General features: G+C 50.4%; 2 protein-coding genes across 2 annotated transcripts in view; both read left to right on the forward strand.

The window, feature by feature from the left end:
- Positions 1 to 5,337, forward strand: part of GPBP1L1 (GC-rich promoter binding protein 1 like 1) — a 32,117-nt gene extending 26,780 nt beyond the window's left edge. The window contains exons 9-12 of the mRNA XM_038144797.1: positions 2,181 to 2,339; positions 3,073 to 3,197; positions 4,062 to 4,164; positions 4,404 to 5,337. Coding sequence (XP_038000725.1) covers positions 2,181 to 2,339; positions 3,073 to 3,197; positions 4,062 to 4,164; positions 4,404 to 4,550 — 534 coding nt within the window. The 3' untranslated portion in view covers positions 4,551 to 5,337. The remainder of the gene's footprint in view (positions 1 to 2,180; positions 2,340 to 3,072; positions 3,198 to 4,061; positions 4,165 to 4,403) is intronic.
- Positions 5,338 to 5,777: 440 nt separating this feature from the next.
- CCDC17 (coiled-coil domain containing 17) lies at positions 5,778 to 10,691 on the forward strand. Its single transcript, XM_038144796.1, has 10 exons — positions 5,778 to 7,129; positions 7,234 to 7,423; positions 7,660 to 7,851; positions 7,941 to 8,070; positions 8,186 to 8,312; positions 8,404 to 8,463; positions 8,543 to 8,673; positions 8,762 to 8,884; positions 9,126 to 9,295; positions 9,572 to 10,691. The coding sequence occupies exons 1-10, from the start codon at positions 6,864 to 6,866 to the stop codon at positions 9,710 to 9,712; spliced, it is 1,530 nt and encodes a 509-aa protein (XP_038000724.1). The 5' UTR covers positions 5,778 to 6,863; the 3' UTR covers positions 9,713 to 10,691.
- The last annotated feature ends 84 nt before the right edge of the window (positions 10,692 to 10,775 follow it).

Raw genomic sequence — 10,775 nt, forward strand, 5'->3', positions numbered from 1 at the left:
TTAAAAATTACTGCCAACAAAACTGGACACTTATAATACATTTTTCTTCGAATCTGTTGGAGATTTAGATTTTGTAAACACAGGTCTGTGACCAGCAGGTAGTACTGCAATCCTGGACTACTACACATAGTCTCTGGCTTTTTGTTTCTGAAAGGGGGCTAATGCACCTCCTTCAGAAGTGGTAAAAATAGCACCCTTATTCATAAGAGACCACAGTGTGTTGATAACTAAAAGGGTGCCAAGTAGCACTGGCCCTGTCCCCACAAGCCAGTCTAAGACAACCAAGCTTACAATACAGCCTGAGTTCTTAAAATGAGTTTAGGATTACTTTTCTGGAAGAGTAGCCATCCATGTTACATAGACATCAGAACAAATATGAGGTGATGCATAGTGTTCTCCTTCATAAAATCCCAAACACCCCAAAAAAAAAAACTCACCAACACCAGAAGACTGAGATGCCTTATGTTTCAGTCAAAGGGCTAAGCTAACTTCAGAAGAGATGCCAGTTTGCTATTTTAGTGCTAAAGAAGAATATTTTGTAAAACATAACCCTTGTACAGAAAGTTATGCATAAAATCAGAATTGAGGTGAAATTCATTCTCTTTTAGAAATCTGTTGTTTCTAAACTTTAGCTGTAACTGTCTTCCCCTGATGTGTAGAAATTAAGTTTTAGTACCTCAGTAGTTTATTAAAGATTAAACCAGCCACTAGCAAAGAGTTCAAGTTGAGTATTTCAGATTACCAGAAGACATCTAATTTTAGTCTCCTTTGTTCATTGTTACCTTCTGTCACTGCAGTCAAACTAATAGTTATGTTGAGAGCTTAATTTCACTCTTGTGTTGGCCTTTTATCCTGATAGTTGCAGTCACTCGTTAGGTCTGTTACAACTGCTGATTTGTTTCTTACTGTGTTGAATTAGACAAAATCTGGAAGGTCTGCCTGAGAAATTACTTCCAGGCTGCACTTACTTCCTGGCAGGCATTATTTCACACCAGTGTTTCACATGCAACAGCCATTAGAAATATAAGCAGCAGTTGCTGCCTTGTTTTTGGTCTAGTTCCCTTGATCTTTGCTCAGAGCAATGAGTGTGATAAAAATTTTTGGCACAGGAGATTCATTTTGAAGAGCCTGAATTTGCAACCTTCCCCCGCAGCTGAAAAAAAGTGTGTGGGGAGAAAAACACTACAAACTTCAGGAAATTTTACTGGTTTAATCTTGATTTTTTAAAAATCAAAGCATGTACATGAAGAAAAAGTAGTTTTGCATGCAAGATTCTGGTGTCAGTTATCCATAATAATGATTAAATTCCTCATTGTTTTAGAGTAGCCAGACATGAACTTCAGCAGGAGGTTAAGATACTGGGAACTTTCCCATAACACGTTCTTAGATTCCTTTTGTGTGCCCAGGCAAAACATGGAACAGATAAAATTGAAAGCTCACCTTGGTTAGCAGTGCTCCTATTGCAGGATCATGGCCAGATACTGCCAGTGGGCCTGGTTCACAGACTCCAGATTATTAAGAAAGCTTAAACATTGTGGAAGAGCACAGGAGGTTTCCTTGTGTTCCTGCACTGAGCTGAGCAGATTTCCCACAGGCTCCAGGGTTGTCCATGTCTGGCTCCACACTGAGCCATCTGGGCTGAGTGTACAGAGCCAGCAGTTGGCAGCATTCTCTCCAGGGGAGGATTCCAGGGCTGTGGCTGCTATTCCGCACCCGGTTGTGGTTAGTTAAGGATGTGACCACTCCCTGAAAGGAGATTACCTCCCCATAGCTTAATTTCGGGGTAGAGTCTGTCAGGGTGACTTTAAAACACAAATTTAAACTGAGTCTGATGTGCTTAATTTGCTGATTTTTGTAGGGCAGAAATCCTGCATGAAGATTTTGCCCTAATAGTCTGTTGTAGGCACTAGCTTGCTCGAGAGAGTTACATTACAAAGGAACAAAATATTCATGGCCATGTGAATTGACTCCTAGGGGAAGAAATAGTAATAGGCGGGAGAAGTGAATGTGCAACACCGTTAGTATTTTGATGGGAATTTGACATTAGGTTGGGGTTTTTTGAGGGTTTAAGAGCCACCCAAGGAACTGATGAGTGTTTGAAAGGTGTAAGCACAGCCACTGAAGAGGCCTCAGGTTCGCAGCAGTGCAGTTTGATGTCTGTGTTCTCCCTCCCTGTGCAGAGTCCTTCCAGCACCACCCCTCCCATTGAGATCTGCTCCTCACGCCTGACGAAGCTGATGCGCCGGACCACTGACAAAAAGAGCGAATTCCTGAAGGCACTGAAGGATGATAGAAATGGGGAGATCACAGAAAACAGGGAATGTGACAAGCTGGATGATGTAAGACCACTGTCCTTGCTGTGTATACAGTCATTACTGTTGAAGGAGTTGGGGCTGAAAAAGCCCTGAGCAGTGTATGTAATTGAGGCTCTGGAAGAGGAAGGGAATGACTCTCACTGGTCTGGCATACGTGCTGGTGGAAATAGTGCACAGCAGTGATGGAGGGAGATGAGTAGTACAGTGAAATGCAAGTGGATAAATAATAAATGACGTGGAAGGGAAGGTCACAGATGTTGAAGGTAATCTAGACTTTTTGCTAGGATTCTCTAAGGAGAGGAACAGTATTGTATTTTAACACCTCACATTGCTTTCCAACTTCCCTGTCAAACTGCATTCACAGAAAAGTAGAATTTTGTGCTTGTGAAAAGTGCAGGAATGTGGCTCAAGCCTCAGACCAGATCCCCAAATGTATAGATCTGTGCCTTAATGTGGATGTAAGGTGTGTCCTTAGGAGCATTTAATTCTCATAGTTTTCTTGCTGTCGCTCTGAGCTGCTGGTGGTGGCTTTGCAATGCCAGCACTCACTCCCTTGGCACAGCAGCACAGGCCACCAAACGTCCTTCATTCCGTGTTGTCCTGTCACAGCCAGGTACATGTTGCTGCAGCTTCTGTAAAAAACGCTGGCTCAAGGTGAAAGGCTTGGCTGGACTTTCAAAGGCAGAAGCTTGAACTTGGAACTGTGCTGTTGGCACAGTCTGTGCAAGCACACTTTGATGGTTTTATTTTTCTTTAGATGGAGAGCAACAGCACACCAGAACCAAAGGAAAACTGGGAAGAGAACTGCCATCAGAATGGCCTTTCTCTCCCTTTGCCGGAGGAGGGGGAAAACCTCTCCCATTCACTGGAAGCAGAACACAGGTGAGTAAATGGCAGAATAAAGTGTCTGGAGTAAGAGAGGGTGAATCCTTGGGCTGTGTGAGGAGAAGGAAACAATTTTGAAGAAAACTCTATTTTTGGGAAGCAGCAGTAGCTGTGTTTGTAAAGGGAAGGAGGTGTGTGGGCTTTGTGACTAGTGCTGGACTGGGTGGGGTCTTATTGAAAGTAAAACGAGACACCAGTGACAGATGAGCCAAGGCTTTACCAAGGTCTGTAATTAAATTCCAGTGCTTCTTTAATGCCACATCCCCATGTGTTAATGCTGCCTAGAGATATTTATCTGCCCACGTGGGAGTCAGCATGAACCAAGGGTGATTCTGGTTAATTGCAAGCAGGTGGCCTAAATGTAATGATTTGAAGACACACACCACACTTTGTTTGCACTTAGAATACTCCTGTGCTCCTTTACATGCTGTAAAAGTGGAGGAGAGTTAGGAAAATATTTACCTGGTATCTCAGGCTGTATCTCACGTCAGTGAGTAAGCAGTGTGAGCATCTGGTGCAAGCAGATAGTAAGGTTCAGGAGATTCTGAGCTGTGATACTGGCTTGGTTGCTTCATGTCCTTCTTCAGTGTCCTTGAGTTAGAATTTCAAATCCCTGCCTTCCACCAGGCTGGTTATGTACCCATTGTACAGGGCTGCTGATAGTTAAATATTTGTAAAAGACATTGAAAAATGGTGGGTAAACACAAAGGATAGTTGAAGTGGTCTGTGATAGAGAAGACTCCCTGGTGAATTTGGAGAGATTTACTATAAAACCTTGCTTTTCATAGACAAAGTGTTCCTTCCTTTGCCATTGTTCCCTTGCATTAGTTCCCATGCCCCTTTTATTTTCTCCACAATCAGGTTATTGAAAGAAATGGGATGGCAGGAATATCCTGAAAATGATGAAAACTACCTTCCCCTCACGGAGGATGAGCTCAAAGAGTTCCAGATTAAATCAGAGCAGGTATGTTTACAGCTCTTGCTACTTGTGACTGCTCTTTTTCCTCTCCTTTCTCAAGGGCTTGTTCTTAGGGGTGTTCAGAAGGACCAAGCATTTAAGGGAGGCTGTAGTAGAATGGACGATTCTGCATTATCCATGTGTGCATACACAGTTAAATGTGACATTCGTGTCCACCACAGAGGGTTGGTGACAGTTACTCTCCACACTTCCGCTTGTTTTAAAACTTACTTTCATTCCTACAGCGAAGAAGAAATGGATTTGGGAAGAATGGATTTCTTCAGGGCCGCAGCTCCAGCCTGTTGTTCCACTGGGGAAGCACTTTTAAGACAAAGATTGAGGACTCAGACACAGAAACAAGTAGCAGCGAAACGTCAGATGACGATGCCTGAAACTGGGCACAATAAAATTAAAATAAATAAAACCAACCCAATAAACTCAGTTCATAGTTCAACACGTGTTTGGGGTTGTATAAACTAAACAGAGTTTATTCTGTCTCCAGTCTGTTCAGTTTTTTCTTTTGTTGTTGATACTTCATGCACAAGGGAAATAATTGTATCCCAAAGAAGAGAGAAATTGGCTTCTTTAGCTTTTTCTTTTGGTTTTGCCCTAATGCTTACTAGAAGTTTGTGCAGCTAGCAAATTTTGACAAAAATCCCTTGTGGGGCAGTGCACAAGTTCAGTCGTGTGAGCAGGACACAAGTGGCTGACTGATCTCTGCAACAACAAGCTTCTAACAGTGCCGCCGCATTGCCCAGCGCGCGGTAACGGTGTGCTAAAACAATCATTGTCGATGACAAAATGGCTTTTGAAGTTCTAATTATGTTAAATTAATGCTAATAACATGAATATTTTATTTTATTTTATTTTTTTTGGCGGCTCGGGGAGCTTCATCACTTAACCAGGCGTTTGTGGTTTTTTTTTTTTTTTTTTTTTTTTGGGTACAGCTGTAAAATATTTGGATATAGGAATTGTTTGTGTTCTTCTTCTTGCAGCCTTGATATTCAGGGTGGATTGTAAAATATAAATTTTTTGTGAGATTTCAAAGATTAAGATTATTTTGATAACATTATTTACAGATTTTAAAAAGTGACTATCACATTGAGTCTGTATGAGGGGGAAAAACTACTGCATCAAAAATAACTAACTTGGAATAAATATTTTGCATCAGTTTGCCAATTCTAATTGTCTTTCTTATGTAAGAGAAGCTTTCCTCTAAGGGACCTGCAACTTTGGGGGTTCAGTAGCACTGGGGATAAACAGTTTCTTCTCCCGCTCTATTTTTCCACTTGGCAAACATTGCTGTAGTGCTCAGACTGCAGGAGCTGAACTCTTCCTTTAAGAAGGGAGAGGGAGAACAATGCTGAGATGACAGTCCATGTTTGGGGATTTTTTTTAAAGAAAATAATTCAAAATTATCTTCTAGTAAAGCAGTTTGCTTTTTTTTCCGCTTCATACAAAATGGTGAAGCTCGACCGGTCGGTGTCACTTGTTCCTAGTGCAATGCTGCTGTTTATGTTCACAACGTGGCAAGGGAATGTCTGAATCCAAAGCTGTTTTCATTGAAATCTTTTTTAAAAATTCATGAAAACATTTCTATTAGATTAAAAAGAATTTTACAAACAACTCAGTTGTGGCCTAAGCTATTTTAGTGTCTGGTGTAAGTTCAGCTTGTGCACAAAGGTTTTGGATTGGAAAGTGCTGCGGGGTTGTGCAGTGTTTGCAGGGGGGTGGATGGAATCGCACAAAAGCTGGTCTTGCTGACAGAAGGGGTTTGTCCCAAGGTTGTGCCTGTGTGTTCTTAATCCATTCCTGGCCAGGCAGAGAGGACAGAGGTGTAAGAAAATGATAATGTTTAGTCCTGAATCTTTGCATCTGGATTCAAGGGCGCACGCTCAGCATTATCGGGTGTGACTCTGTTACCTGTGCTTCCAGCTCCTGCTGGCTCTGCGGTGAACCCCAGAGGAGAGGGGCAGTGGGACATTTCTTCGTCCCTGTGCTCTGGAAACCAGGGTCCAGGGGCTGAGGCCACCTGGGAGCACTTGGGAAGTGCTGGGGCTCCTGTACAACTTTGCACAAACCATCTTGTTCTTTCTGAATATTCAACCACTGCTTTTGTCAGAAGAGCCTATCCATTTTTTTAAAGTTTAACTTCCTATGTCCGTTTAAACCAAGTTACGCAGGTCTGTGTGCACCGATCTCAAGAAATGGAGTAAATTTAAAAACCCCTTCAGCCTGACAGCCACTTGGAATGGGGGAATTGGATTGCTGAGCACTCTGGAGTGGGACCGGCCTGCCCTGGGACAGCAGAGCCTGGCCAGTGCGTGCCAGGAGCTCCTTGTGCTTCACACCAGATGGTGTGCCCCGACCTTCCTGTGGGCTGTGCAGGGCTTAAACATCGATGAAACTTTGGAAGTGGCAGTGGCAGCCCCTGGGTGAGCCTGGCAGGGCAAATCCCCATCCATCAAATGGCAGCTTTTTCCTGAGCAAATAATGGGTACCGCTGGCACTGAGGTGAGGGGAAAAGCTTGTAGGGACTTGCCAGGCAGAACTGAGGTGGGTGCAAGGATGGAATGCAGGGAGCTTTTTTGGGAAAAAGGGCAAGGCCTGGACACCTGTGGCAAGAAAGGGCAGAAGGAGCTCTTTCACCTCTGTGTGGAGGTTCCCCCTCAGCTTAAAGTCTGCTAAGTGGGAGCTGCTGCAAGATGGCACGGGGCACTCCTGGGCAGCCCAGGGCAAGCATGCCCGTCAGCGAGCGCTTTGTAACTGCAGAGGGACGGGGCAGCAGGGCCTCCCTCACCTTGTTTTCTGTGGATTGCTCTGGTGGCTCAGCGACATTTTTTCCCCATTCCGGTGCCCGTGGTAAACAGTGGGAATGTCCAGAGCTGGGGGCGCGGCCCTCCCAGCCCAGCCCAGCGTCCAGCGTAGCAACAGTGGCTTCAAACACTGCAGCCGCCACCGCCAGCAGCAGGTCTGTGCACACTTCCAGCCTGTCCCGGGCTGCCAGCCCCGCGGGGGACCCCCTCTGCTGTCAGGGTGGCCCCCTCGAGTGATTCCACCCGCTCTGCTTTCCAGGGTGTTGGACATGGAGACCTTCCTCTGCCCCCGCTGCTGCTTGGAGTTCAGATCCCAACCGCTGCTGCGGGTGCACATGGAGAAGCTGTGCCTCGGGCCCACGGCACCCGGCAGCTCCTGCCTCCGTGGGGGGGACCCTCTGCCTGTGGAGGGAGCACAGGGCACGGCAAGGAAATCACAGGACGTCTCGGTAGTGTGGCTCTGGGTCTGGCACAGAATGGGGACAGGGACAGGTGCATGGCTGGGAAACTGGGTATCACATCCTGGATCCAGCTTGGTGTGAGCTGGGTAGATGTCCATCTTCCCATGCCTGCACCACACAGGCAGCCCTTGGTGCTTATTGTGCTAAAACCAGAAAAGTGTATTATTGGGGGGGAATGGGGGAGGGTGGGAGTGTCACCCTTTTCTTCCCTTTGTGTCTGCGAGGTCGGGGTGCCCCTAAATATGGACAACGCTGAGCCACGCCATCACTTTGTGCCTCGTGGGCTCCCACCAGCTGTGGGGGGACAGCGGGGACCAGGGCGGGCGCAGGGAGCTCCCCTGGGGGATGTGCTGACCCCCCGCGAGAGGGCCCTGCTCCGCACGGCTGACCCCCCTTCCAGGAGACTGCCAGCAGAGGTACGCTGAATCCTGAATGCCAGGGTGGGCATCAGCAGCCCCGGGAATGGGTGCCAGCCTCTCCTTCCCACTAACCTCGTGTGCCGCAGGGAGAGCCCCCCCGGCAGCCGCTCCCACTGCAGGGACACCGGCAGCCGCCGCAGGAGCTGCTGGAAGCCCACGAGCGCCAGGTGGCCGAGATCAGGGCCAGCACGCGGCAGCTGGAGCGGCAGAGAGAGAGTAGGCCCTGGCACGGGTTTTGGGGCAATGGGGAGGCGCGTGTGGGATGCAGTAACCCCCGAGAGTGCGGCTGTGGGGGCCGTGCTGAGCACCTCGGCCCCTCACGGTCCTCCAGGGCTGTGCCAGCAGCTGGCCACACTGGGGGCCAGGGCACCTCTGGGGCACCAGCCTGAGCAGGGGGAGCCGGAGCCGAGCCAGGGCCCGCGGGACCAGGCCGGACAGGTCCCAACAGCACAGCACAGGTGAGCCCTGGCCTGAGGGGTCACAACAGAGCCCTGGCCCTGTGGGGCGCTCTCCAAGGCTCCCTCACCCCCCAGCTGCCCTTCTCCCCAGGGCCACCCTCCACCTCGACACCTTCCTGCCGCCCGCAGGGCCGCTCGCAGCCGAGGCCAGGTGAGGCTCTGTGGGCCGTGGCGGCTCTGAGTGGAGCTCCCGGCCGAGCCCTGGCCATGCTGATCCGGGGCTCCGGCAGGGCGCTGCGAGTGTCCTACCTGCGCTCCGGGGGACACGACCCGGCCATCCTGGAGCAGCTTCTCCACCTCCAGCTGGAGGCCACGGTGCTGGAGAAAGGAACCGCGGGGCCGCGCAGGGGCAGGCGGATGGGTAAGTGCCGACACCAGGCCCAGACCTGTCCCCCCTCAGGGACCATGGCCCCAGGCAGCAGCTGAGGCACCCCCGGCTGTGCCAGCAGAGCCCCCCAGCACTGGCACTCACGGTCTGGCTGAGGCGCTGTTGGCCGTGGAGCTGGAGAACCGGCGTCTGGAAGATGAATTGTTGGCACTGAAGGTCAGAAGGGAGAGGAGAGCAGATGCTGGTAGGTGATAGGTACCTCATCGGCACCCCACAGCCCCCGACCGCTTCTGTGGTTGCAGCATCAGAGCTCTGGGCTGGAGATGGCTCCTGGAAACACTGGCAGGTGGAGGGGAGGCTGCAGCTCAGGGTGGCAGTGGCTCTCTGTAGTGAGCAGGCAGTCCTGGTCCCCTGAACACGGGCCTGGTGAGGTGCCAGGAAAATGGCTGCTGTAAACCCCATGATGACTAAATCCTGTCACCCAGGCTCACGGGCAGCCCAGCGGCACACAGAGGAACTGGCCCGGCTCCAGGCAGAGGTGGGAATGCTACGATGCCACGCAGAGCAGACAAGGCCATGGCTGCACGCCCCTGTCTTCCCACGCCCTGTAGCCCCCACACTGCCACCAGCCTTTGCTGTGCCAGAACTTTTCATGGTAAGAGCCTCAGTCCAGGGTGATTTCCAGCTCTCCAAGGACGGGAGAGGGGAGTTGGGATTGGGCTGCCAGCTGGGACGGCATGATGGGTGTGGAGGTTCAAGCCAGGGAACATTTGGGAACAGCTCCCTTTGCTCCACTTGGGGATAGAGCCACTGGGGCAGGAGGTGGACCAGGGGTGTGATTTGCTCTGCACATCCAGTGCCACATGTGAGCCAGGCAGCTCTCACATTGCCAGGACCCTCTCCCCCTGACATCACTTTTTTCCTTTCCCAGGAGGCCCCCGGGCCAGCACTGGGGCCTGGCAGACGCACAGCCCACGTGCCCCCCGGACTCCCCCTCACCCCCTTTGCGGCCCTGGAGGACCCTCCTCCTGCTCAGGAGCCCCCAGCACAAGACAGGGCTTCCCGAAGGTGAGGCAGGAATAGGCCATGGCCCCACTGGACTGCCCTGCCACCCCCTCCACCAGCAAACTGGGGCTTCAGTCACTGTTAGGGCAATGAAGGAAAACCTGTGTTCAAACAGCAGAGATGGGTTCAGGGACCAGTTGTGCAGCTGGTACCAGGATCCCACAGAGCTGGGGTGGGTGGAAGTGTATGGCATCACTGCTGGGACCAAAGGGGCTCTGAGCATTTCAGCAGGAAAAGGACAGGCAAACCCCCAAGCCAGCAGCAGACAGACAGCTCAGCCTCCACCTCAGGACAGAGCCCACAGCCAGAAGTGGTTCAACCACTCCTGCTAACAATGGTGGTTTGGGGACAGGCAGACGACAGAGGGGCACAATAAATTCCCTGCCCTCAGGCACATCCCCACATCCAGCCCTCTGTAGGGAAAGCCTAACCCAGGGCTGCACAGCTCAGCCCTGGGAACCAGCAAAAACCACAGCCAGCTTTCCAAGGTGTCAGAGGCCCTGTGCTACATGGTTAATAAAAGGCTTCAGCTCATTGCTCTTCACTTCTTGGCTTTTTTTTATACACACACAACCCAGGGAAGGGTCCCAGCCCCACCTGGGCACTCAAGCTGGCTCAGGGCACAGCTCTGCCCCTGCCTCCAATCATCAGCACCTGCCCCTGCACCCTCCTGGGTGCAAAGTGGAGGCTGAGCAGAGATAAAAATACACAGCAACAAAGCCCAGATGTTACAAAGCTCTTTCTTTATCAGCCTTCCCCAGCGTCTTTAGGCTGCTCAAAGCTGAGGGAGGCACTACCAGAACCCACTTCAGGCTCAGCCTTGAATGAAAAAAACACAGCCCCAGCTGTGACATGGCCCCAGCAGAAGAAAAAAAGGTCAGGTCTCTGGACAAGACAGTGAAGTTCAGGCAATGCTCTCCCTTCCCTGCAGCAGCCAGCCCTGCCTGGCCCACCTGATCCTCTGCTCCTAAGGAGGCAGATGCGGGTGGAAATGCTGAAATTAAAGGGAGCATGAGCCCAGCAGTGGGCCAGGGCTGAGACCTGCAGCCCAGGGGGACAGCCAGGAGCAG

The sequence above is a fragment of the Motacilla alba genome, chromosome 8 (genome assembly GCF_015832195.1).
Source record: "Motacilla alba alba isolate MOTALB_02 chromosome 8, Motacilla_alba_V1.0_pri, whole genome shotgun sequence".
Classification (NCBI taxonomy): Eukaryota; Metazoa; Chordata; class Aves; order Passeriformes; family Motacillidae; genus Motacilla; species Motacilla alba.

Coding starts and splice junctions, on each gene's coding strand:
- CCDC17 (XM_038144796.1), top strand. CDS start 6,864: ATGGCACGGGGCACTCCTGGGCAGCCCAGGGCAAGCATGCCCGTCAGC. Junction 7,852..7,940: donor CCAGGAGACTGCCAGCAGAG/GTACGCTGAATC, acceptor CGTGTGCCGCAG/GGAGAGCCCCCCCGGCAGCC. Junction 8,071..8,185: donor GCTGGAGCGGCAGAGAGAGA/GTAGGCCCTGGC, acceptor ACGGTCCTCCAG/GGCTGTGCCAGCAGCTGGCC.